This window comes from Sander lucioperca, chromosome 10 (assembly GCF_008315115.2).
Source record: "Sander lucioperca isolate FBNREF2018 chromosome 10, SLUC_FBN_1.2, whole genome shotgun sequence".
NCBI lineage: Eukaryota > Metazoa > Chordata > Actinopteri > Perciformes > Percidae > Sander > Sander lucioperca.
The window spans coordinates 15,811,966-15,839,939 of NC_050182.1; the positions used below are offsets into that span (position 1 = coordinate 15,811,966).

Below are 27,974 nucleotides of genomic sequence, written 5' to 3' on the forward strand. Positions count from 1 at the left end.
CAGGGGAGGTCCTGCCCAGCGTGGCGCCATGGTGATGGGCCTTCCCTCGTCCTGGTAACCAGACTGGGGTTAAATTAGGAAAGGCTAACCCCAGAACTGTGGTGGAGACGAGGGCGAGGTCAAACGCTCTGGTCTGCTTTGATGATGGTGGAGGTTGGAGAGAGCAGCAGACAGACGCTCTTCATCTGGAGCCTGACGGACCCTCAGAGGACACATCAAGTGCTGCTGCTTACTAAAGTTGCTCCTGCTGTGTATATATGTCAGAATGTGACTTTAGGCAGCTTTTCATTTTGTTCCCAACGTTGCATGTTTTGGTTAATTGCCCAGTTTGAGTTTTAGCAGTGTGTATTTTTCATTTGTTTTTTTTAGTAGATGTGATGCATGTTTTGGCAGTTGTTATTTGCATGGCTTTGTGTAGTGTTTTGACAGTTTTTGTTTGCATGGTTTTGTGGATTTGCTGTGTTTTTCTAATTGTTTGTTGGACTGGGAATTAGGATTATGAGAAGCAGCTGTGATTGCCTGGACCACACCCTCCCACAGCTCATGATTGGCCACAGGATCTAATGATGTGCTTGTTAAATGTGGACGCGAAACAGGGGCAGGGGGAGGAAAAAGGAGGACAAAGAAGGAGAATCCCTGATGTGACCAGCCGAAGGAGAGTTGTTTTATGTTTTTTTGTTATTTTTTATTGCTATGCAGAAGACCGGTTTGATTTTAAATAAATTATTGAAGAAACCATCCTGTGGAACTTTTTTAACAGTGGAAACGCCTTGTTTTGCTGGTAGCATAGGACCTCACACAACCGTGTGACATATACATGTGGAGTCAGATCAAGCCAATTAATGTGCATGTAGCTGAGAGGGACACATACATATCACCATTCATTATTGTGTGTCTTGTGCAAACAGTTTGCAGCATTTCTTTCCTTAACCCCTTCACTCTGCCACATCTTGATCCCCGCTCTGTAAGATGCATGTAGTAAATTGTTCCCTGCATCAACAACTTGGCAACTGACTGTTCAAAAAAACATCTCCGCCAAACAACAATTCCTAGCTTAGCAATCGAAGGCACCACCAGCCTGTCAAGCTATGGATTTCACCTCATCTTCATCTTCTTTTAATCGCCTTTTTAGAACCAAAACACAACAAAAAGCAAAAGGAATGTGTTATACACTGTTTGTGTGCCTACAGAAGTAACATAGCATTACTTCCAAAGCTAAGCACCAAATCGTTGGCTAATTACATTAGCAGCGAGTGTACGCTAACGTTAGCTTGGCCTGCTATTTATTGGATTTGCAGAAACTCCAACCAAGAGAATATAGTGTTAAGTTTCCCAAACACACACACACACACACACAGTCCTCATCCTAAAAGCTTTCTCTATCATATAAGTGAAAATACAAACAACACAGCTAAAGCCCAACCTTTTTGCTTTTCCACTATGTTGAATATGCATCCAAACAGGGTTTTATTAGAGCAAAATAATATTTTAACTACATTCTTATGCAATACTGTAATACTGTAGCTACTATAATACGGCGGTTAACTAGCTCTACACTGCAATACAAGAACAAATATGCTACTCGTCTGTCTAAAGTGTGGTTTTTCTCTGGAGGAGCTTTATCAAGTCTTGGAAAATTACTTTAGTGACATGACTTGGGTAGCTTAACTTGGAAACAACTTGGGGGATGTAGAGCTTGAAAGATGTAGGTATTTTACAATAGATGCTATCAAGTTGCTTGGGAGATGTAGGATATTATAACAAACTATTGCAGCTTCCTCTGAAATCCATGCAAAAAATCGATGGTGTTGACCCGAAGCATACTGCACTGCCTGTTTAAGGATTTTACCGTCACTGAAGGCTTGTGTGAGGAGGAGGAGGAGGCGAAGGAGGAGGGAGACTATTTGAAGTTGCAGATGATTTGTCTTTTTAAACATATATTTTCCCAAACAAATTTAACTGTTTGTGGAACACATCAAAGCTGCCATATAAAAAAGAAAACGTCCTGTCATTGGTTGTACCCAGGCCATATTGTGAACATATGGCCCCAGGAGACACTTTTACCCTGTTTGGTGAAAACATCAAGACCTGAAAGTGAAAGAGAGTAAACGGAAACCATAGGGGTGCAATAAAGTGACCAATAAAGACACTGTATCGAGGAGTTTGGGTTATGAACTCTGTGGCCTCGTGGGAGTCGAATATCAGAGTCGGAGAAATATAGATGAATGTTTTCATGGATACAGACGGGGAGCGAGGGCCAGCTGTCGACCTGATGTTTTCTTGTTCCCACATGACTGGGAATAGATCTGACTATGTGATTAGGCAGCTTTCTCACTACCCAGTGGCCTAAAATGCTTTCACAGTGAAGAACACACTGCAGAATGTTACTGTAAAAGATGAATGTTAGATGAAGATGCAAAACATATTGAAATTATAATCATTTCGAACAAGAGTAGAAAATACAAAATTTTGAAAATCTGCACACACCCATGTTTTTGGACTCTGTTAGGGTGGCATGTCGGGGTGGTAATCATAGAGTCTGTCTGCTCTGTAAGTTCTCAAGTTTAAATCCTGAATAGTTATTTGCCCTTCAACAGCTGTTTTAGCAAGACTCTTGCCTGCTTACAGTATTTGCAGCTAAATGCACCATATGCATGTAAATCAACTGATAATTTGCAGGGAATATACTTTATAATAAAATTGGAAAAAAGTAACATTTTCATTGTTTTATGTGGAATCAAGATTTTCGAAAAAAGTTCAGACATGCTCTGAGAGTCACCCCATATTCAAACTGGCTCATTGTTGAAAATACTAATATAATTTAATGAATAATCTAATAATTTCTCACAATTAATGTCCGTAATGACTGGTGGGATACCATAGCACTTCAGATCAAATTAAATGTAGAGCATTGCTAAAATACTGGTTTGCAACCAAAAGAAAATTTACTTTGATCACTGCTGGCCGCCTTGTTCAACCATCATCATCATCTAACTGGCCAAATATGTCATGTGGCTGACTGTGGATTTTTGATTTACCTCCTTAGTTTTATTATAAACCTGTTTACTTCTTGCTATGAGAAACATCTGCTCTCAGGATATCTGCTCTCGACAGGACTTTCAAACTTTTCCAACTAGCATGGAAGACCTTTGATTTAAATTAATAAACCCGTAACTAAGAGTATGCTGGTATTCACAATGCCATGTTTGACAACAGGAACAACAAATCTGACTTATTTTGTCGTACACTGCCAAAACATTTATTCCTATAGTCTTTTGAATAGTGACTAGCATTTTTTATCAGCAAACTGGCATTTTTTTTCATAAACAGCAGAAAACCTAATAACAACCATCTTCAAGATGATGCTGCATGTAAGTCTCATACTACAGTACGTCTCTGACTTCTCTAACATTCTTCAAGACACAACTAAAACCATTCACCACAAGATCTTTGCTAATTTGTTTGTTAGATTCTTCTCATTCTTCCTCGCCAAATGGGAAGGATGGGGTTACACTGTCGCATATTGTTTAAATTTACTTTACAGTGAGAATTTTCTTTCTTTCTTATAGCAAAACGGGCAGTAAACCCTGCTAATCTGCACTCCTAGCAGGTGAAAACAAACACTGAGGATTATTTGCAGCTAGTATTTGGCCCAGCTCTGCTGAACTCCCGACCACATAACCTTAATCCCGGCTATCCACAACACTGGACCTGTCACAACAAAGAACGTTAATTTCTTTCGTTCCTGTCACAACAAGTAGGCTACAAGTCTCAAGTTAGAGTGTTAGAGTCATTGGGTTTTATGTTCATGATAAGGCAGAACACTTTCCCATTCACATTTCTTCTGCTGTATCAGTGACAGCACTATAATTACAGTGATGTTAACTTTTGCTCGCATCGTTAGTAGATTTTCACAGCTGGCATGAATAAATGTGTATTACAGAGATGGACATTGTGTTTCAGTCACTCACTATAAAAAAAATTATATTCCAGAAAAAAAAGGTGCTGCATTGTTAAAGCTATAGTGCGTAGTTTCTGCCGCCCCCATGAGGAATTCGAAGTAATGACAACAAAACTGACGCCGCATCCACATGATAAAAGCCTTCCATGACCCCCCCTCCCTCCTCCACGCAGTTGCTAGTAGCCAAGGAGGACACGGAGGATTAAAAAAACATGATGGACTCTTCAGAAGAGGTAATTATCTTCACTCGAGTTTCTGCACGGGAAAGTCACTGGACGACACAATCTTCTGAACATAGCCATACTGAGAAATACAGAGAGAGTTGTGTGGAGCTGATAGTCTTAATTAGCTTTGTAGCAACTCATTTGGCAATGGCTTGAATGTAACAGATGTTCATTAATATCAAAAAGTTACGCACTAAAGCTTTAATACATGCATAGCGACTTCAGTTTGAGTATTCTTACTCAAGAAACCAAAACAATTGTTAAAATTGCCCCACTGCACTGATATTACTAGAGCATGCAAACACACTACATGATTATGGGTAGTCGTATAGTGAATACAGTATTTACAGCTTTTCTGGTTCAAACTTCAGAGATTTTCAATATTAAAAGACACAAAAGAGTCTGAACAACGTCTCTCAGATATATATTATATTGTGATCTATTTACGATATGTACACATAATGAACATATTAATAGATAGATAACAAGGAAGTTACTTGTTAAGTAATGCAGCCTGATGAAGATTAGTTGGCTAACTGGAAGTATTCTACCAGTGCTGATTCAGTGAGAGGCAGCGTTGTCTTTTGATCACTTGGTGTGGAAAACTTCAGGAATAAAAGCATAGTCTTTCCATTGGTGTATTCATACTAACGTGGATTCTTTCACACCGCAGCAATTGTTAAAGTAAATTATTTAACCTATTTTACATCTAAACCAGGGATCTGTCAATAGCATACACTTCCTGAAAGAATTTATATATATATATATATATATAATATTTAAAATATTTTTCAATATTCTGTTTTGGTTTAGCCCAGCTGCAGTCAATCCCTGCCCTTGTTCTACAATGAGGGTCAACTGACCTGACTACTCACTGAGAAAAAAAAACATAAAACTCTTGTCGTTACTCCTTTTCGTGTAAGTTTCAGTTGGGGTTGAACCAGAGTGCCTCCGGCAGTCCCGCCGTTGTTCTGCAGTAGTCTTTCCTGACGTCAGACGGTTATTTGATGAGTGTCTGTGGCTCCTGGTCAGGTTTCCCACAGGCCCTGAGGCTCAGCCCATCTCCCTGACCCCCTGGGAAGCTGAGGTCACGCATGAGAGAAGGGGAATGAAAAGGGCCACTCCTCTGATTTATGACCTGACGCAGCTATAGGATACCTTCAGCTCAGGGATGGTTTTTGTTACGGAGGTGGGGGCACACCAAAGCAGATTCCCCCAGCACCTCCTGCCAACGTTGGTTTAAGATTTCAGCCATTTAGAGGGAGCAGCTTGGCATTCAGAGTCAAGGGGCAGTAGCTGAAATTGTTCTCTAGTGCAGGGGTCTTCAACATTTTTTTAGGCCTAGGACTCCTTAGCTGAAAGGGAGACCGAGCAAAGACCTCCTACTACAAATATTGTATACAAATTGAGTTGCATATTATACTGGGACAGATATATGGATATAATATTATATTATTATTATTTAAACATTATGTTTTAATGTTAAACATACGTGTGGAAGGCAAAGTAAGTCCTTAAGCTTTAAGGTGAACTTTTTATCTGTGGATGGCTACTATAATGGCTAAGTGTGTCATCAATGTTGTGTTTTTTTGTATGAATAGGCCGATTCATCTTTGCTTATAATATGTCGGATACATGTCAGACATGTTTTAATTTAAAAAACAAACCAACTTTCAAATAATATACATCAAACAATATTTTGGCGACCCCCCCTGCAGTAACTCTGAGGACCCTCTACACGCAGGCACACAGGACAGCTATTGTTTTCTTCTGCCTTGGGAAAGACCGAAAGAGGGAAAGGGAAGTGTGGTAAAGGGATGGAGCAATTGTGTGTTTGTGTGTTAATGTGTGCAGTTAAACTGTATGTGTTGCTGTTAGAGACTTAAAGACTTTAAGGCTATCTGAAGAAACATACCAGCTCGCAAATTTTATTCAGTGTCTGCATAAAAGAGCCCCGGGAATGTGTTAGAGAATTGTATCCCTAAATGTACTTTGGGAAAGTCGTCCCGAAAATAAAAATCATATATTTTTTAAGTCTTTCCTCTAGCTGATTAAGTCATCTTCAGAAATGGAGCTGCTTCATGCACAGTGAATAGTGGATCAACTTTTAGCCGTACGGCACCCGTTTTGACTTTTTTCAATGTGGAGAACTTTTGTAATTCATGTCTGTAAGCCAGAGGAATAAATGAAGCTCGTAATAGTTTGACATGTTTGGAAGTGCGCTTATTCGCTTTCTTTCTGACAGATGACAAGATTGATACCACTCTCATGTGTGTGTGGTAAATATGTTGGATACGGGCCCGCTCGGACGGACGACGGCACGGAACACACCGAACAGACTCGAGTCACTGACCTCGCCAGACTGTCCGACGGCCGATTATCGGCTCTGTGTGTCCGGGCCTTTAGGGACACTCCCCCACTGAAGTACAAGGCACTGCTTGTTGTTTTAATACACATAGACAATTTTGGTTTCTAACAGATTACCAGATTATTATTATTATTATTATTATTATTATTATTATTATCTTCAGATACAGATCCCCACTGCTTCTACAAAGTCCCCCATGCTCGTAGCTTTTTGATGTATCTAGCACATCACTGATGAAACTGTGCCTTTGTAATAGCTGCTAATTAGCTTTCGTGTTTTATTCTTGTACTGGCAGATCACACAGACCTTTGTGCTAGTTTTGTGTGTTCAGCCTCTCTGTGCCTGAGTCATGAACCCAGCTTCTCTCAAGCGTAGACATCCACAGTCTGCTGAAGCTGCTGGCGCAGAAGAACTAGGCCAGATTTGACACACTTCACAACCCATGCTAAACCTGACACACATTATTGCTTCTCAGAGCACAGAGGAAAAATTCTCAACTACAAATGCATCACAGTTTGAGGCCACTCAGACACAAAGTGATAGTATTTGACCCAAGTTGTTATCAGACAGCTGGACTGGAGGTTTTTATCCCAAAAGAAGCTCATGTTCTGCCTACCTATGTGATGTGACACTGAAACAATCTTGTTGTGACAGTTGCCAGAAGCGTTCAAGCCCACAGTGAGTTAACTCCAGACAAAGAGGGAATCACATTTTCAATTTTTTTGCCCTAGAAATAAGTCTGTTATGCTTTTGTGGCAGTAAGGAAACTAAATGAACAAAGTAAACCCACAACTGCTTGTGTGAATTACAAACATTCATTAGTTACATTTGTGGGTTATTAAATTGCTAAGAATAGTTAAGTTTCAAGAGATGCTTTATTGAGTTAAAACTCCAAACCAGTTTGTGAAGTCATAACTGGGTCAGAATGTTGCTGGACAGGATTTGCTATTGGGCAAGAGTGTAAAGCAGGAGGTCTTTGGACCCCCTGTGGGGATTTTTTAATGTGAGTGGAAAACCACATCAGCAGCATCAAAGCCCGGAGTGGTGGATCCCTGCCAGTTTACCATCCACTTTTCAAACCAGGCATTTTCTGCTAGCTAACCAAAATTCTGAAACAGGTACACTAGCTCGACTTTTCCCCAGAAAGCTCAAAACCAAACCAAACTAAACTAAACTACATCAACCCTGTAATAATAAAATCTGAATCGTACTCTACAGTACCAGCTGCTGTCTGTTTATTTCCAGGCAGATTGAGAAAGAAAGGCCAAACCCAAAACATGACCATATGTTTAAACCTTGTCCTATGAACCCAAAACAGGATGTCACAGCAGGCCCTCCGGTCAGAGTAACTGACATAGACACAGGCACACAGGACAGCTATTGTTTTCTTCTGCCTTGGGAAAGACCGAAAGAGGGAAAGGGAAGTGTGGTAAAGGGATGGAGCAATTGTGTGTTTGTGTGTTAATGTGTGCAGTTACACTGTATGTGTTGCTGTTAGACACTTAACGACTTTAGGCTATCTGAAGAAACAACATTTTATTCAGTGTCTGCATGAAAGAGCCCCGGGAACGTGTCAGAGAATTGTATCCCTAAATGTCCTTTGGGAAAGTCGTCCCAAAAATAAAAATCATATATTTTTTAAGTCTTTCCTCTAGCTGATGAAGTCATCATCAGAAATGGAACTGCTTCATGCACAGTGAATAGTGGATCAACTTTTAGCCGTACAGCACCCATTTTGACATTATTGAGATGTGGAGACATTTTGTAATTCATGTCTGTAAGCCAGAGGAATAAATGAAGCTCGTAATAGTTTGACATGTTTGGAAGTGCGCTTATTCGCTTTCTTTCTGACAGATGACAAGATTGATACCACTCTTGTGTGTGTATGGTAAATATGTTTGAGCCAAGTTAGCAATTAGCTTTAGCTTAAAGACCATAAAGACCTGTGAGTTAATCTGTACAAAAACGACGATTGATCTGACAATTTATGCTGCCTTGTCAAAAAAATGATACCTCATGTGTTTTCATGTATTTCCGTCAGCATTATGACACATTTATTTATATTTTGATAAACAGTAGCAGTTGTAGATAAGCTTATTGCCTACTGGCTGTTAGATGTTAGAGTAGAGGATGTCTTCTAAGCTAAGTTTCAGCAAAAAAAAGTGAATACTCATATTTCCCAAAAGGTTAAACTTTTCTTAAAACAAAAATTCAAAGTTAGTCCCCAATTTACCAACAATGAATGGACTAACTTCACCTGATATTTTCACTAAAAGATTCAAGCTCTGAGACTTAGGGGGAGACTTAGAAAGAATAGAAAGAATACTTTTTTCCTCTTGAGTTTTAAAACACATCATGAGCTGGTGCATGTGGAAACCAACGCTGACTCAGGTCTTAGAAGGGGAGAAGAGAAAGAGTGTCAGGAGGAGTCTGCAGACAGGGTGGAGGGTCGCCTCTCGGACGGCGTAGACATAGCATCACGCCACACAGAGGCCTCCTTGTCTATAAACACAACCTGTTGCAACTCACTCAAGAGCATACCATGCAGGGAATGCTGAAAGGATTAGCGCGTAGCCACTTGAGATAATGTGCAAAATGAGACGTGATGTGGTGAAGGGAGGCAACAAAGAGTCAAGGACGAGACGGCATCACAACGCTGACTCAGTCGACCATTACCTTCTAAGAAGATTAGAGAACACCTCAGTCACAGCTTGTTCTGTATGTCTTAACATTTACTGCTCTATTTGTCTAATTTAATGTTATATATGATAAATACTTCATTGAATAGTGCATGATAAAAGAATGTTAAAGTGTCATTTATGCAGAAAATTGTGTTTTGGCAATATGTGCTATAACTGGTTCACTGAAATTTCACCCAAAAACACAACAAAGAAATTACCATCACACGTTATTTCATTTTTTGTGTTTATTTGCTGTGTACATCATACACAAACCTCTTTGGAATAAAAACTAAATCTCTTCTTTATATCAAATAAAAAAAGAGATTCAGAATTTAATGGAGCCATTTTGTAAACATGCAACCAAATGTTTTTTTTTTACAGGGAGATATAAAACCAAAAAAAGTCCAGGTTGAAGGGGTTTTTAGGAGCCATGCTGATGATACATACAGAAAATTAAACATGTCAAAGCTGAAACTAATTGTGTTAATTTATCACATGAACAAATATATTGTGCCCTTGGGTTCAATAATTCTCAGCCCAGAACGCCTCTCAGTCTAACCTCCGCATACCTCGGCAGACCCCCAGTTCATATTTCAGTGGAATCCTACAGGCCAAGCAATGGAATTGACCTTTCATGGAGATAAAGTGAGAATCACTGAAGGATGGATGAAGTGAGGTAGGATCTCTGGTTATCAGAGAAAGGAGGGCGGCTTCAGCCTCCACTGCTTGTTTTGATGGGAGACGGGCTGACTGAGCCAGCTGGGAAGGTTGAACGTCCGTAAACTGCCAGATGGTGAAAGTGACATCCTAAAACATTTTGCAGTAAAGGTTTGACAACTTGAGCTCCTTTACTTTTGGAGGTGAATATATTATTATCTTATAAAATTGTCTTCATTTTTTTAAAATTCTTTTGTGAGATTTAAATTCTCCTTGTGCTTATATTTGCTTGCAAAAGTCCAGTTTCGCTCTGACAGGAATCTCTCCCTGTTGCTCATCTTGCAACCATATAGCTTACACAGCTATGAGCACTGAACATGCATAACGCAGTAGCTGTGGTAATCAATGAATGTGTCACAAGTGATTATTGGACAGTGTTTATACTGTGTGAAAGTCATCTTTAGAATTTAGAAAATTAGATGAAAAGGATGGAAATTACTGGCCAGGCATGGCTCTTTGTCTACCATTTGAATGGTCCTTTGAATCCATTTCAGTGTTTTTAACGTTATATTAGATGAATCTCTGTAAAGAGTCAAAGCTATATGTCTATCTTTCATTTCCTCTCTCTCTGTCCAGTTCAGTGCATTAACAACCCCACAGGGGTGCCTCGCATGTTTGTTCCAACGCCTGCGTTTATGAAGTAAAAAAAAAAGCAACACACAAACTAAACTGGGACAGATCCGAATGAGGTACTCACGGTTTACTTCACACTCACACAACAGTTTTCCAGTTTAGAAAAAAACATAGCTTAGTGGTTTTCCATTTTAATTTAGTCATTACAGGAGAGTGTTGGTGTCAAGGACACTAAACTGTGTCCACTGCGTCATGACAAACATACACATATGTGCCTTGTGAGGGGTCACAGGGGCTGATTTCAGATCAGTTCAGTCAACAACTGAAAATAAGCTACAAATGGAGAGGACAGCAACGTCCACTCCACACACAGCCACACACATACTCACAGATACCGAATAGTTCCATTCATCAGTAAGATCTGTCTATACCCACACAATACGTCCTTGAGATCCATAAATACAATATATCAATTTGACCAGAGATAACTAGTAGCAGTTGAAGAAACAGTCTCTTTGGAGTCGGGGAGAGCAAGGGACTAAAGGTAATCATGTGCCATGGAGTGTTAACCCTACGTCCAGACATTTGCGTCTGAAACAAAAGTCAACTGTCAGTGACATTAATTTGAAATTGAAAGAAAAATCTAATTTTTCTAGCTGCTTTGACTTGCATTGCTGCTTGCAGCTCAAAAAGAGAAACAAGTCCCATTTTTTCCTTCTATGATGCATTGCGTCAATGCTGCTAGCTAATCACACTGGCACATGCCCATACTGAATGTTGTTTTTGAGATTCAAGTAAATTTCATTCATGATTCAATGCTTTGACTTTTGGTTTGTAGTGCATCTCAACAACAAAGGGTAAAGGTCTGCAGAACCAAATACTCCACCAGGTGATTTCACTGAATAGTTACTTCTCTCTCTGTAAGGATGTACGCATCAGAAAAGAAACCAGGGAACCCTTGTTACGTTAGAAAGAACACCTCAGACACTTAGCACTCCATAACGCATGGTTCCTTGTCCCTATATTAAACAGTAGACTCTTTGGGTCCCTCTCGAGCAGCGTTCTTACACCCGTAAAGCCACTTGATGACACGAGCGTTCCTCTCAATGATTGACACACCATTGGGAAGCTGCTCAGCCAGCTCCTCCTGAAACAGCCCGTCTCCCGAGTGCTGGGAGAACTCGCTGGGCTCTGAGCCACCGCAGCCATCCCCTGAGCCTCCGCAGCCGTCCCCGCCTACACTGCGGAGGGCCAATGAGAGTGTGTCTATGGAGCTGGCACCAGAGAGGAAATTCTCTCGACCCAGACGCTCTATCATGTCCACATCCAGCCCGCAGAAGTCAAAGAAATGCTCCTGCTCTGATAACGCTGAGCAGCGCAGACGCAGGTCTGACTTTGAGCGCCGCAACTCCCCAAAATGCCTTCTGGGTACTGGTGGGGGTGATGCACGCTTCCATGGGTCATTCTCATCATCATAGTTACTTGAGCGGTTGCCATTGGTAGTACCATCACTAGTACCATTTGTAAATCCATTCTTAGTCTGTTCAAGCACACAGCTAAAGCCAGGGCTGGGGATAGACCCTGAACTGCGTTCTTGGTCAGTTTTGCTGGACCTCCTGCTCCCTGGTCCTCCATCTGTAGTGTCTTTGTCATTGGTCCAAGACATGCGGGAGTCTCCATCCCGTGATGGCGCTTTCTCTTCACCGATCACCATCTTCTGAATTCTGCCTTCACCTCCACTACTCTTCTCCCTCATGGAGCCCTGGAAAAGGCGGCGGACAAAACTGTAGCCCTTCACCTCCGTGTTATCGTTCTCTCCCGCTGCTGCGCTGCTGGGGCTCTTGCACTCTTTCTTCTGCCTATAAATAACGAGGGAGTCCGGCCTCATCATGCGTTTGCCTGTGCTCCTTCTGAGTACAGGGGCACTGTGTGGTGCTACCAAGGCGTTGATGCCAGGAGTCCTGGGGTTTGGAAGCAGAACATTTTTCATATTGCTCCTGTTATGCGCCTCAACGTCAACAGAAGTCCGTCTGTTCTCCTTCCTGGAGTCATCGTTTTCATTCTCATCTCTTGAGGTGAAGGAGCCAGACAGTGTAGAGAAGGGGGTGTTGGATGAATGGCGTGGGGGAAGATGAGGCGTCAGGCTACCGGGGATGGATATAGCTCGCCGGGGCTGCGGTGGTGGGGTAGCACAGGGCACCAGCACAGGTTCTTGTTTGGTGTTGATCACCTGCTGACTCTTAACATATTTGGCTTTGTCCGCCTCAAGCCTCTCCACAGCGCTGATTGAGCGGCCGTGGCCTCCACCATCTATCTGCCTGCGCAGGTAGTCTGGACCCTTGTTGAGGAGCCTCAGAGGAGAGGGGGATCCAGCTGGCGTTAGGGGCTTCATATTGATTTACTGAGCTGGGAGAGACATCAAAACTGCAGCCCCCTTAATGACTGACCTAGTTTGTGTTTGTAAAAGTTTCTAAGTGTAGAAAACTGTGACAGCTCTACTTCCTGTTCTCACAGTAAGTGAATCTTCCTTCAGGGGTAATAGATAGGTAGCAATTCAGGAGACCACAGAGTCCAAATATGTTTTAACGTTTTCTATAGATAGCTTACAGTCTCTTTTTTGGGCAATGTTAGAGACCAGACAAATTGATATCTCTATCCAGTATTTACACAGGCATTTGGATAGGCAGGCAGGGCACAGGGAAGTCCTTTTTTGTCAGCCAAAAGCACTCCCAAAAGAGACGCTCCCTGCCCACACCGCAGCAGAAATAGCAGGCAGGGGTGCACTTTGAAAGGGTTACGTTTTCCTCCCACACGGTTTCTTCTCTTTTTCTTTCTCCCAACAACACCATTCACTGTTGATCTTTTCAGTGACGGGTGCCTTGAGAAATGAGATATAATGGCCTCAAATATTTGTTTTGTGCAGTCTGTCTGAGGGACGCCAGGGTCAAGACTTTTATTGTTTGGCGCCCGTCGTGGTTGAGGAGACCTGAGGGTGGCCGGCACCGAGGCACTTGGTTCGTTGATGGAGAGATGGGGCAGATGAAGATCTCGTCCTTGTCCTCACCTCACCTGCGTGGACTCCTGGGAGACACAGAGAGAGAAGGAGTGGGTTTAGTTGGAAGTGTTATTCTCTAGGGCAATCAACAGAGACCAGATGGCAGGAAGGACGGCGGTCCCTAAAGCTCAGCTCAGATTGTGCTTATTTAAAGCTGGAGGGAGTTAGGCAGCAATGCAGAGCTGACATATGTACACATTTAATGACCCTCTACCTTACATATTAAATACAGTAAGCATACTACTTTTAGATAATGAGTCAATGAGTAGACAGGGTAAACAGGTAAGGGTTACATTAACATGTTGCAGCTGAACCAGTAAAATTTTAGAAGAGGGACGAACCACTCTGTCACTTATGTGGTACGAGTAATTTCATAAATGTAAACACAGATATCACATATAAGAATTAACAAGCACAAGCGGGTAATGTTTCCTATGCATGCATTTCTTTTTCTTTTTTTCACTGATTTGTGTCTGGCCTACTGCAGTAATTTTTATTTTTTGTATTATCGATGTTTGTTGTCCTGACAGTATTGCTGCATCCTGTAAGTGTTGGATGAAAGATAAATGGATGGAACAATGTCTGTTGTCCAGGCTCACGATGAGGTGTCTGCCTCCAGACGTTTTCTGCACAGGAAGTTTTACTGAATTTTTTTCCCTGAAGAGTTGTTCCAGGTTTGCTTTAATTAGCAGCAAATACAACATCCTGTATAACTGATCATTGAGAAAACCTGGCAAGCAGAGAGAGGCTGAGTGATTGTTTTAGTTTTAAAAGGACAGCATTTTTTTTAAATCAGAGTTGCATATTCAACTTATTTTTCTATAATGTAGCACTGCCACAAGCAAACTGTCTTGGCACCAATTCTTCTGTCTGTCATAGCCATTGTATTGACATACCAGGACAAGTAACTCATGGGGTGGAAATATGGAGAGAAAAAAAAAACTAAATTGACAGATCAGTTTAGATGTTTTAAACAAACATCTCTGCTGAAAACTAGACTGAGTTTGTTGTCATTTAAACATCCCAAAGTGCTGCGCAAGTAAACCAATACACTTCAAAAATAACAACTCTTTCATAGCCACAGTTAAACAGCTTCTTCATCGAATTAACAAGCCACTAAAAAAGTTACATGACACCTTAAACCAAATATAAGGCCTGACTCCGTGCAATGGACTGCCACATTTTGTATTTATGATGTGTTCTGTGAAGAGAGACGTTTTATATCTTTTAAAGTCTTGATGCTATGAGAGGATTTGGGAGGGGGGAGGAGGCTGCACGTGTCTATAATGGGATAGGCTCTACCCAAGGAGTATTTATAGCATGAAAACAACCCAGCACAGTTATCATGTATCTATGTATGTGTGCATGTATGTGCATGTGGTCATGGGTATATTTGTCTGCTCTAGTTCTGCACCTGAGCTTTTAAGCATGTGTGTGTGTGTGTGTGTGTGTGTGTGTGTGTGTGTGTGTGTGTGTGTGTGTGTGTGTGTGTGTGTGTGTGTGTGTCAGCACGAGGCAATAAAAGGGTTCCCTGTAAATGAAAGATGGCCATATGCATAGCCTTTCTCTTATTCTGCACCTTTTTCATGTGCCAAAGTACAAAGTACAAAGTAAGGAGTTTTCCACGTGCAAACTGTGAAGACAAAGAACACGTCTTTGAAACTTAAAACTGTTATAAATACTCTGAGGCACAAGCGGAGCCTGTTTTTCATTCACATCCCTTCAAAATGAATTAAGAGTCCATCTGGATGTGCTGTGCTGGAGAACAGGAGGGTATTGTGCTTATTGTTCCCTCAGGTCTGCCTCAAGTGTTATCAAATGCTATTTTAACTTTTTTATCCAGCTTACATTTATAAAGTTTTTCTGATTTGTAAGATAGTAAAATAATTAGTGTGACAGAATGACACGCAACAAAGGTCATACGCTACATTCAGACCCACAACATGACTGAATGCACTTTAGCCCAGGGACACTAAAATCAATAAGCAACACTAAATAATAAAAGCTGTTTTTCTCTCAAAGGAAAACAAATAATTTAGCTGCAATTAAAGAAATATTAATTTCCAAACAAAACAATAAAAAAAAAAAATTCTACTGGGTTCAGTTCGACTTTGAGTATTGCCCTCTAGTCTACTCCTACTAAATACTAAACTACTATTGACACATTAGAAGGTGACATTTCACGTTCACGTAACTCTACCTGGTTCAGTCTGCACACCCCTCACAGAGAAGCTTGAGCCTGCTAAATGTCAGGCCACCATAAATTCACAAAGGAAGGGGGGGCAACTAGATGTTTTTTTCCAGATGTCGGGCTGTCAGAGCTCAGGAAAGTCAGCCATTGTTTAGGTAGAGTTCCGGGAAAATGTCTCGCAACAGGTGTGGAAGGGAAAGAAAGGGCATGAAACAAGAAAAAAATGGGTAGAAAATGAGGAGGTAGTGGGACTAGAGGTTACAGTGTGTAACTGGGGTTTGGGTATTTATTAGATACCTTTCTTCTGGAACAATCTGTTCCCCATCTGTGTTCAAAATGGAAAAGGTGCAGGCTATGGCTATTGAAGCATTAAAGGGGATTATCACCACAGGAGCCTAAACAAAGTCATTAATCCTGTTGGCTTTCCATTGAGGGGGATGGGTTTAAAGTATTCAAAATGATATGATGAATACATAGGAAATAACTACGGATACAGCCACTGGAAATCCTTACTGACCCAACAGTCATAACCTTGAAATCCACAACAATATGGTCAATATTTGTCCTACTTCTAATGTATTTCTTTGGTTCTAATCTTAATGGTGTGTGCATTCATTGAATCTGACATTACAAACTTTAAGGAAACCAGCCTTTTTCAGAGGTTATCTCATGCTCCAAGTGCTGTCTCAGGCATCATATGGCTAAATCTGAGTCACAATGCTAACTGATGCTTTTTGGGACACAATGTCTTGATGAGAAATGGTGCTAAAATCTGTATAGCCTACGACTGATATAAGTGTGTTTTCTTCTAAACATTAATTAATAAAACAGAGGAAGTTGTAACATCAGGGAGAAGAAATGTGTATTATGAAAAGGTTACGTTTGACACAAACACACACACACAAACACACACACACACACACACACACACACACACACACACACACACAGAGTGAACAAGTGACTCAAATGGGATTTGCTGGAGAACAATAGCCACCATTAGCTCAATTGACCATAATGAGCCAGATTAGTACCCAGCACCTTCTCCTGTGATCTCAAGGTTTGTGAAAAGCGTGAGATGGCTGTAGAATATTTCTCGTCTCTCACTGTAGGTTGTCATTAACCTCTACACCCTTCCCTTCTTTTTCATCTCTATAGTGAACACCCCCCCACCTTCTCCTTCCTAATGCTACCTAACCGTGTGTCTTTCATTCCCTCGTTCCCACTCTTCATCTCCTATGCCACAGGGCTTCCTTACCCTCTCATTTTCCTCCCTACTCTATCACTCTCTTCCTGTATACACCATGTGTCTCTCTGTGTCTGATTGTAATTTTCAAAAGCTTTTGCCAAGCAAGATGTCTAATGTATGAGAATTGATTTTGCTATTTAAGTAGTAACTTACATTTTTATATGGAACAGTGGTTCCCAAGGGGTTGCAAGAGGGGTCCCAATATGATTATTATAAATTAATTTTCTTTTCGCTGCTTATTTCTTGAGTAATACTGAAGTGCTACCTCTTATGAACTATTCAAATGAAACAATCTGAGAAGAGAAATCCCATTTTGGTTAAACTGATCCCAGTTCAGAGACTTAAGCAACCCATGACAAGGGGTCAGGAGTAGGCATTGCTCACCTATAAAGGGTCATAAACCAAAATGTTTGGGAACCAGTGGTCTAAAGTCTTATTGATCTTTCAAAAGAAACATCCTCTGACATACATAAACGTTTCCATTTTATTTTTTACAATACAAAAGTGATCTGAATACAATGTTGCCTTTGTTTTCTTCTTGTAAACATACATGTGCAACAGCTAGAAAGAGAAAAGTGGCAAGCTTGTCCAAGTGTCGGTCTCAGAGAGTTACATAAAATGTCAACTGCAGAGCCCCCCAATTCTGAAGTTGGAAAGATATAGGGCCGAAGGTTTCAGACAATGTACGATTCTGGTCCATTTACTAAACTAAATATGTATTACATAGGCTCTATGTGAGCCTTATTACAGGAAGTGTTCAAGGTCAGTCTCTGGCTATTGTACATAACATTTAATGGATGTACAACATGACCAACTGTCTGTCTGCCCTGTATCTTCCTTTCTTGCCTCCCCTGTGTCCTCCCTGTGAAGCGAATGGCCCAGCCTGCCGGGGAGGCTTAGCCAGGCGCCCCCATGCAGCTAAAGAGGAACCAGATGTTTTGTGTCATGCTACGTAAAGATGCTCGAACAGCCCTGACAGAGACCTGTCATGGGAAGGGGCTGTGTACTTCAATTTTCCTTTTAATCAACAGCATTGTTTGTGCTACTTGCATTTGACCCTTGAGCACACAAAGCAGATCATGTTTAAGTTTTTGATTATACTGTCACATTGCCATATTTGACAGTGAAAAAGTGCAGTTCTGCTTATTTTTCTGATGTGAAAGCGGTGCCCCAGAAAGAAGCTAAACACCAAAGATTCCAGGAAGTGTTTGTTTGCCCCACGAGAGCACACAGAAGAATAACTTCATCTGGGCTCGCTGGGCAAAGACAAACCAGCTGGCCCCAGATCAGAAGATTAGAGGAAGTTAAAGGAAGTGAATTATGTATTCAGTGAGGTAAACACAACATAGGAGGTTAATACATTCACAAGGACCACCTTTGAAGCTCTTGGGAATGAATTCGGCACGCTTACCTGTCAAATTAATCTTTGGACAGATGAGAGGCATCTGCTGCCGACAAGGAACCAACTGGCCACCGCTAACGTCTTTCCTCTCTTTATCTGTCCTCTTGCAAATCCCACTTTCTTTATACTAACATCTGGCACCACTCTTAAGGATGACACAGACTAATGATCATCACTAATTGACTGAAATGTCTGAATGTTCAAATGTTAACCAAAGCTCTTTATGTCATGACAAAGCATCTATGCACATTGATTCTCAACAGTGTGAGTATAAAGCTCCTGCATGGCCACTAATGAGCCACAATTCAGGAGTTTGTCCGGTACGGTTGTCAACCATCACTATGGACCCAGACCTCAAGAAGTCTGTAATGGGGCAGGACAAAGAAAAGGAGGTGTCTTCTTCAATTATCCAAATGGCGAGACATTTCTTTGCATTATTAATGGACCAAAACAATGGTCCTCCTCCAGATCTACAGATAGGTCTTGACCTGGTTGCTCTGCCTCATTAGTCAGGGAGGGAAAGGGACAAATAACAACATGGGGACAGTAAAATGTAAGAGATGGAGCCGCAGGACACATATCGTCCCTTCAAAGACAAAGCCTGGTAGCCAGTTGTAAATCCTATCACCATTGTGAAGCCTTGAGCACCATTAGCCGCTTGATCTACGGTGAGAGGCTAGGGGTTTGCTCCACATTCATGCGGAGCAGCAGTAGGCCACCTGGGACGACTTAAGGGACCCCCGACCTGAATAGGCCTCCTCCCAAACCGTAAAATGGACAAGATGGGCTCTTAACTCACTGCTGCAGCTCTTTTGTCATTCAAAGCAAATCATTGCAGAGACAGATGAGCTCTGGAGCCACAAACCAAAGAAGCTAGGCCAGTGTAGACCTTGAGATGACCATGATAAGATATGTACCACTCAGCGAAATGCTGGGTGTCTGTGTGGATGTTCTACTCACAATAACCAAAAACCTTTAAATGTAACAGCTAATAAGTAAACAACGCAAGTCAGGCCAATTGGCTAAGAGGGCTAATAATCAGCTAAAAACCTTATTAGCCTATTAGTGGGTTAGAAATTGTTTTGCCTAAGTAAAAAAAAAAAAGTGAAAACACAGATGCCTACAAAAATTTGAGAGCACATTCTACTCACAACAATAAAAAAAAAAAAAAAAAAAAAAAATGTTTTTAGCATAACAGCTTTTTAGCATTAGCTTTTTAGACAACTGGTTTGTAAAATGGCTCATAATCAGCTAATAAGATAATTTGTTTTTTAGCTGATTTGTTATTTGAGAGTTATTGAAAATAAGTTCAAAAACTCTTAAGCGTTACATAAGAGTCTGGTAACCTTTGATGGACATTAGCCTATACACTACAGTACATTATAGATCAATTAAAAAAAAAATCCCCATCTTAATCGAAAGTGAAAATAATTGTTAGTTGGCTGTATTCCACTAATCTGATGTAATGATTAAAACAATAAGATTTCAGTGACTGATTTAACCTGTGACGTGGTCAATTCATAACAGTCATTATACCGTAAGTCAGGTTTTTATCAGCACTGTAACACCCATGCAGGTCTAACAAAGATAACGTCTGCTGAGATATCATGTTCACATTCATTTTTGCACTTATCATCCGACTGGGCAAGTTCCTTTTTCTTCTCAGCTAAGGGTCCAGGAAGAGTGCTGATACTGTTGATAATTAAACAGCTCTGACCTATAAAGTTTTATGAGTCACTGTTTACTTTTTCAGCAACAGAAAAAGAACTGTGCTCAAGCTCTGCCTTCAGCTCAGTTTGACATAAGTGATACGAAAGTCTCTCAGATGATCTCTACACGAGGGGCACTGTGTCAGGAAACCGAATAAACCACACTGTAACACAGAGACACCTGAACCTGCGTCCCAGTCCAGGAATGTGAAGCCCGGGTGCGATCTCTCACTGTCGATGAGTGAACTATTGACGGGTGAATACATGCGCTTACAAGGAGATGACGTATACCTGGATCCTCATGTAAGAACTGTACAGAAAAGGTATTATTATTGAAGCCAAACACCCAGAGAGACATTGGTGGGAGATAACTTGTATGTCTCCACTTGTATGACTGCACTCATCGGTGGAGAATGGATCTATTAAACAATGAAAAACGTGTCCTAAAAAAGCAGCTCATTTCAGCTCATTCAAACGTTTCTATAACTCAGGTGCACATATCACATACACAATACTGTCACTTCTGGATGAGCCTGCCTGACTACTCACACATATGAATGATGCAAGAATTATGTTTTGATAGAGCTTACTCGACCGACAGAAAATGTTTTGATAAGAATTGTTGAAGTAACTTTTTTTTGTGTGCCAAAAGTTCACAGGTTTCTGACGTATGAATTGTTTTCTTAGTCCTCTTATGGTTGCTGTTAGTCGGACAATTTAACCAATTTGAAGACGTCAGCATGGGCTCAGTTCTTGCTAGTTTCTGACATTTTATAGACCAAACAGTTAATCAAGAAAATAATTCTTGGATTAATCATTGTAGCCCTACATGGCAGTTCAGTGTGGCTTTTGAAATTTTAGACCTGATGGTCCTCAACGATGGTGAACGATGGTCAGGACATTTTCTCCTTAGTTTCACAGCTGTTACTTTTTTTTAATTGATGTATTTATATGCCTAAATAAAGCTACTAGGACAGTACTCCAATTTGATTGTATTGCCGCACAACGTTGTGTGGCAATACATTCTATCAAATTGGAGTGCTGTCCTAGTAGCTTTATTTATGATTATTCACTTTAAGGATCCAGCACCCAGCCGTCAAAGCGTATTAAGTATCTACGTGAGTCCAGTCCTATTTTGTATTTATATACCCAAATAATTTCTGAACCCATGCATGTCACTTAATCTGTAGTTCCAACTGTGGCTACGGCAAAAACAACCTAGTGCTGTTCCTTGGGCTTCATAGAAGACAATACTAGTACAACAATTAGAGTTTTTCAGTTAAATCGATAAACTAAATCCTTGGTTGAGGGTAGCCAACGTGTGTAGTGTGTCATATGAATGTTTGTGTGGGAGAAGACAGTAATAAGAGAGAGTGTGTGTAGGAGAGAGCTAAGTGTCCAGATCTGGGCTACATCAAGTAGACATCCCAACTCTAAACAGCATTGTTTTGTAAATTATGACCACCGCCGCTGCTGCTCCCTCCACATGCCAGCCTGGCTTATGTGACCAGCAGTACAAACTCGATGACTTACTGTGTGTGTGCAGCACAGCCCTGGACTGGGAATGCACTTTGCAACTCAGGGTAACACAGATCTCCCCTAAAAAAGCCTGTCCTGAGGCTGTTTATACAGCACAGTGCATAGGCAGAGATCTAGGCACATCCCTCAATCTCCCAGAGTCTTAAATTATGAAGGCCTGTTCCCACACCGTGCACCCTCATTAAGCTCTCAGCTGGTGAGACTGCTCTGAAAGACAGCACTGTCTGGCCAGCTGCCAGATGTTTTATTTCACCAAGTCGGCACATTTTTTACTCTGCCAGGCATATGTCTGCTTCAACAAAGTGATAAAAGACGCTTCAATGGATGGTAGCTGTTAGACTTACAAAGAGCAAGTAAAATGTCAAAACATGGTAAGTGGTGGTAAATCATACACCTGTTTACCTGCATTTGTGATGAGTGAAACCTCCTAAAAACCATAGCAATAAAAAACCACACTACTGTGATGGATAAAAGAAGCACATATACATAGAGAGCTTGGAAACCCACTATGTCTAGGTTAGAATGATGAATGAGACGATTTGGGTGATGCTCATTACTTGGAAAGCAGAACTCAATACAGAACTCCCAGAGCGACTAAAAAGAAAGGAAATTAGTGTAACCTCAGTGTAACCCCTCCCGTTTTTTCACACAGACACACCAGGTTGCCAAAAGGACATCCACACAACATTTGCAGAATTATTTCAAACACATGTTGCTGATGTTAGCAGTAAAATGTTAACACCGACTTGTGAGGATTTGTGACAGGGCTGTTTGGGGTTGGTTAGAGCTTAAAGATGCTCCAGCTGTGCTGTGTCCCCAAATACTGGGTCATCTGTGACTGTAGTGTCAACCCCCCCCCCTACTGTGTAACTACATACTCTTCACCACTTTAAATGTGCCAGCATTGATTTGCTATCTGCACAGCTGAACACTGTTAAACAAGGTTCATTTAGTACAACTCCTGATGAAATAAAATGCCGTCTTTTTCATATGGAATAAGAAAACGATCATCCAGTCCTGTTTTTTTGCTGGCTGGCATTAAAGTAAAGCATTAAAGACATGGCCTCAAAACTTTAGTATTTCTTTATGACAATAAATAGGAATGACTAATGAACTACAATCAAAGTTTAAGCTTGGAAAAAAACACCTTTCGTTAATATTTATAAAAAGTCAAAAACTCTAACTAATCTGCTTCATCAGTAATGTGTAGGTGAGGTTTGATTCAATTTGATTGGCCGTGCTGAAATCAATACCACAACTGTCATCATACTTTGTTTTAACTGTTGCTGAATCCTGATTGGTGCAGAAATAGAAATATGTGACCTATTTTTCCAAGTGATTCCTATCCTCTTCATAGAGAAAAGCAAGAACAAAAACATAAATACAAAATTGTCTCGTGTAAAATAACCTAAACATTTGCTAAGATATTTTATTTTCCTACCCCATCCCTTATTGTGAAAAGCTGATTCCCACCGTGCTTTTTTAAGGGCCTTAACTCCAACGCTAATCTCTTGCAACAAAAACTTTCCAACTACAAGAAAAGAATTCCCAAAAATCTGTTACACAAAGACCCTCGACTGAGCTCTTCTGTTTATCCTCGCTGCCATCTACGCTTAGCTGTTAACCTCCGCTGAACCTGCCAGCTGTCCTCTCTCATTACCGACCAACCGACCAACCTGCTTCTCGGCAAACAGACCCCCGAGTGCCACAGAGAGAGACCCCGCCGTTCCTCCCCCTTCTCCTCATACCTTCGTCTCCTCCCTCGCCTCCTGTCAGAATCAGAAAACATCTGGAGTAGACGGAAGAGTTTGAGTGGAGCTGCGTCGATGGACCCCCTCTTGTGTCGGAGGGAATGTCCAGGCCTGTGTCATCTTCCTCACGGTTGAGCGGACACAGCGCTGCAACGGTTGAGTGTGATGGGATGTGGCAGAGCTACAGAGGCGCCCGGTCGGACTGTGAACAATTACGGGGATGTGAGAGTAACGGAGAGAAGGGCTGCTCTCACAGCTGTCACCCACACACAGGGGACTGTCAGGAGATGGAGATCTGTCAGATCATGTTTCATGATTTCGTTGCCCACAATAAATTATGAATTGAGTTATGAGCCCATAGAGATGGGAGTGATGTAAAAGCAGACTTCAGGCCTCAAGGAATGACGAGACTGATTATGATAATGATCATATCAGTTCCAAAGTTAGATACAAACATTTGGTGCTAATTTTCATTTCTGCTCACAAGCTAAAATATATTCAAAGGCATTTCTCGAGAGTGCGGCATCATAAATCTTTAAAGGGATCAGCCAACAAGTAAGAGTCTCACTCCAAAAATCTATATCCATTTTGAAAAATATGTCTTTGCTCATCAAATTATCACTTCAATGAATATGAATCCGCACTCGGTGTTAACAAAACAGAAGAAATACTAGCTTGGTACATACAGTAGATGGTAGGTTATACTTCTAGTTTCAGCCAGCAATACTTTGTAATAGTGGGTATTACTTTATCATAGGGTGTTTGCCAGAATATGTTGTTCTTCTGCTGGATGTAACTGAGAAGCTGTGACTTTTTTTTGACAAGTTCCTTTTTTTTTCAAACAGTTCTTCCTGAAAATGTCAGCGAGGAAGTTCCCAGAGACAGTCTCTACAATGACCCAAATACGGTGACAAGGAGCAATAAAGCTAAATTATAAGCCCCACTGTTTGTGTGTTAGTGTTTGAAGTCTCACACTGTTGTGGACCTCAAATGTCTAAAACCAGCTGCTGTTCAGCAACACACACACAAACACAGTGCCAGGGGCAAGATGATGTCATTAGCAGGGTACATTTTCTTCTCTAATTAGAAACTCCAGCTTCCGCCATAACTTGGGGGTCTCTACATGTAACCATGCAACAAAACGGGGATTAAACAGAACAAATGTTTGACATCCCTCTTATTAAATGCGATGTTTTCAATACTGAGCTCTGCAGGAAAGCAAAACCATGCCTTGAATGTGACTGTGGTACAGCGGAACTTTGAGTGATAAGAAACACATGAGTGGCCCATTGTGAACTAAAACCACAAAATATCTTGCGGCTTCCGCTTGTCCTCCGCAGTCAGCATTGATGTGGCTCAAACCAATCAGATTATACACTTGTAGAGCCTCAAAAAACAGTGTCAAGTAAAAACATTTTTGTTTTTCGGGGGTGAAAATTGGAAAATAAAAGAGAAATCCTGGTATGCCTCTGTATCCCATAAAGTATTCCTGTCTTTAACCTGTGCTAGGTCATGAACAGGTCAGTGATATGGTGGCGGCTACAGTGTGTTGAGTGCATAAAGTTTAGTGTCTCAGAAGTCATAAAGTCAACATGATTCTCCAGGCTTTCTAAAGTGTTGTACCACCAACACCATCATCATCAATATCATCGCTGGTGCTATGAGCCAAGCAGGAAGGCAAAGACCTAAATTACGTTTCATTTAGTCATGTTAATGATGTCAGGCCTCCTGTCAACACCCCAGACGGAGAATGCAACGAGCAGCTCTGTGCTTTTGTGCCCCTGGGCTCTCTGCTCTGTAACGGGAGGAAGTATTCTCGTCTGCTCCGCTGGGATCAGCATCAAACACAGATGCAGCCGAATTACAGCTGGAAAATTAGCAAATTGCCACATGAATCCGGAGAGAAATAGGGGGTTGGAACTGTTTACGACCGCTCCACACAGTCATTTTGCAGGTAGGAATTCAATCGGAGAGATGTTTGTATGCTGTGCTCAAACATGCGCAACATGAAGGATTGGTGTCGGCTGTAGGTGTTTATGATCTATGACTCATCATAGCTTTCAGGCAGGGATGCAAACTGGGATAGATTTGTGGGCTTAAACTTTCAAGAAAAACAAGAGTTGAATCATGGAAAGATATGGAGATAATGGGCATGAATCTACCTTCTTGTAATTTATTTTACGTCATGCTCAAGTGCCTTGAAGGTGATCACACCCAAAACTATAAGTAAAGCAATCTTATATAAGTTTATCTTTTCAGCCAACATGGAATTTTTAACCACTGTATTCTCTCATGCAGGGGACTGCAAGATCCCCTCCTCCCTCTGGAAAGTAATAGTAAAGCTTCATCACTGCCAGTTCATGATCCGCATCAAAAAGCATGAATTATCCGTCCTGCGGCTACACACAGGCCAAACCAACACATGCTCACCTATGAATCTCAGGGTGAACGTGTTTACAGGACATGTGTGGTCTGTTTAGTCTGGCTCCTAAAAGTTGTTTATGCTCCTGACCCCACACTGATCAAACCAACCCAGGATGCATGAAACCTATCAGTAGAGAGTTAGGGGAGGAGGGGGTTGGGAGAGGAAGAGGTGGGTCAAGGTGGAGTTGACCCCGAGGGCACGTGATTGTCTCTTTTGAGGAGACAGCCTCTACAGTCTTTTCAGTTTTAGAGTGGGTGGGTTGCATAATGACCCCTCAGGTCCCCAACTTACTTTTGTTCCTTTGTAAGTTCTCAGGTAACACTGTCTTAGGCTTCATAATGTTTTTATTAGTGTTATAACTGATTACAAAAACGATGTATTTGTCATAAATGAACTGATTGGTAGGAAAATGCCTAATTTAATTCAACATTACAAGACTTTTCTTCCCTGATTAGATGCCTGAAAGCCAGAGCCTAATTTCTGCCGTTCCCCTGATTTCATCCAGCTGTAAATATTTAGAGCAGAGTTAAGATGGGATAAACCTGCTGCCCCAGGTTAACGGTACCCGCTTTAATCAGAGCACACTGGTCAGTCATTTCTCCATTCCATGCAGCTATTATTGACTAGACTTCAAGGCTGGACTTAGATCCACATATAGGTTTACATGGCAGATGATGAATTGCTGCACTTGTCAACTTCTCAGAAGAAGAAAAAACAGTTTTGGGGTCGATCCATAAACCTGGTGTGTTGTTTATGGATAACCCAGCTACAAGAAGTCTGACATTCATCACAGACACACTGCCACGGAGCATTTGCATTTAAGGGCATTGGTCATAAACACACCATAAATATCATGAAGCATGACTCTTAAGAAGACAAACTAAAGTAATCCTGTGGTCAATTTTCAAAGAGCAGACACGCGTAGCCTTTTATTTCTTGGGGTAAAGATTTATCCAATTTTGGATTAAGTCATATTTAAGAATAGTAATATAGTTATTTTATACAAAAAGTGCCACAGACAATCAGTAGCCTACCAGAGCATTATATGGTCTTTTTTTTTTTGTTACCAGGCTATTAATGCGCGACCAACCCATGCCAATCTTTCACTAATGTTAAGCTGTAAAATAGTGCTGCCACATCACGAGAGCAGCCCGAAGGAAAAGTGGAAAATAATCACGCAAGATCACAGATCCGATGAATCAATTTATCCCCGAATCCACCCTGATCGGCCCCCGAAAAACTTCACAAATGAATCTCGACTGACACATCTACATCTACTTGTATTTTAAAAAAAGAAAGTCAGCTTCTCTCTTACCTTGTTCGCCCAGTTTATCCACTCTTATTGTCTTTCAAATCCCGAAAAGGTGCGGAGATCCTCTCTGTGACAGACGGCGTGATTCAGCGCGGCTCTGCGCTCTGAGCTCTGCGCTCTGCGGGGACTGCTGGCACACTGACGGACCGCTGCATGGCAATGGGCAACAGCACGATAAAGAGGGAGTCCCTACAGCGGAGGGGGGTGGGCAGGTATGAGGCTGTGTAAACTGACTCCTGTGCAGCCTGTAGGGATCTGAGTGGACGGGTACAGTACGGGGCGCTAAAGTGACAAATATAACATTGCAACAACATACAACAATTTTCATAACTTCCTAAACATTGTTATAGTAGAAGTGGTAGAAGTTTAATCAAATCAAGTGATATCAGTGGCAAGGGTGACCAGTGCCTCCCCCCCCCACCCCCACCCCCCACCCCCCATGGCCCTACTGACTGTGGAAAATAGTTTTAGACATTTGTAACCCCCCTTTATCCCCAGAGAGGGGATGTTATTCATGTGCACTAATTACATAAAATGTAGGTTAAAACTGAATGAGTATTCTTGTGTTTATTGTTATATGTGTATCATTAGTCTTTTTGTAGAACCAAACCTATGGAGGTTTGGTGGTATGTAACACTTGTGCTAAATATATTTGGTACCCCTAAAATCGCATGGTCCCTCCATTTCAAATGGTCTAGAACCTCCACTGAGTGGCCCATAGTAGCCTAGTAGCCTATATATTTCTAATAGAGCATACTAAGTCCCACCTAATGGCTCTATTAATAGTTAATAAGTTATTAATGTGTTGTAGATCAAT

At 41.3% G+C, this 27,974-nt stretch overlaps 1 protein-coding gene across 1 annotated transcript; it reads right to left on the minus strand.

Moving 5' to 3' along the window:
- Window positions 1–9,642: 9,642 nt before the first annotated feature.
- On the minus strand, window positions 9,643–27,381 carry si:ch211-107n13.1 (uncharacterized protein LOC798535 homolog). Its single transcript, XM_031314494.2, has 2 exons — window positions 27,161–27,381; window positions 9,643–13,605 (listed from the first exon to the last, which is right to left on the minus strand). Exon 2 carries the CDS (start codon window positions 12,914–12,916, stop codon window positions 11,549–11,551), a length of 1,368 nt encoding a protein of 455 aa, XP_031170354.1. The 5' UTR covers window positions 12,917–13,605; window positions 27,161–27,381; the 3' UTR covers window positions 9,643–11,548.
- Window positions 27,382–27,974: the final 593 nt, after the last annotated feature.

Excerpts from the sequence above, each read along its gene's own strand:
- si:ch211-107n13.1 (XM_031314494.2), bottom strand. The coding sequence starts at position 12,916 with ATGAAGCCCCTAACGCCAGCTGGATCCCCCTCTCCTCTGAGGCTCCTC.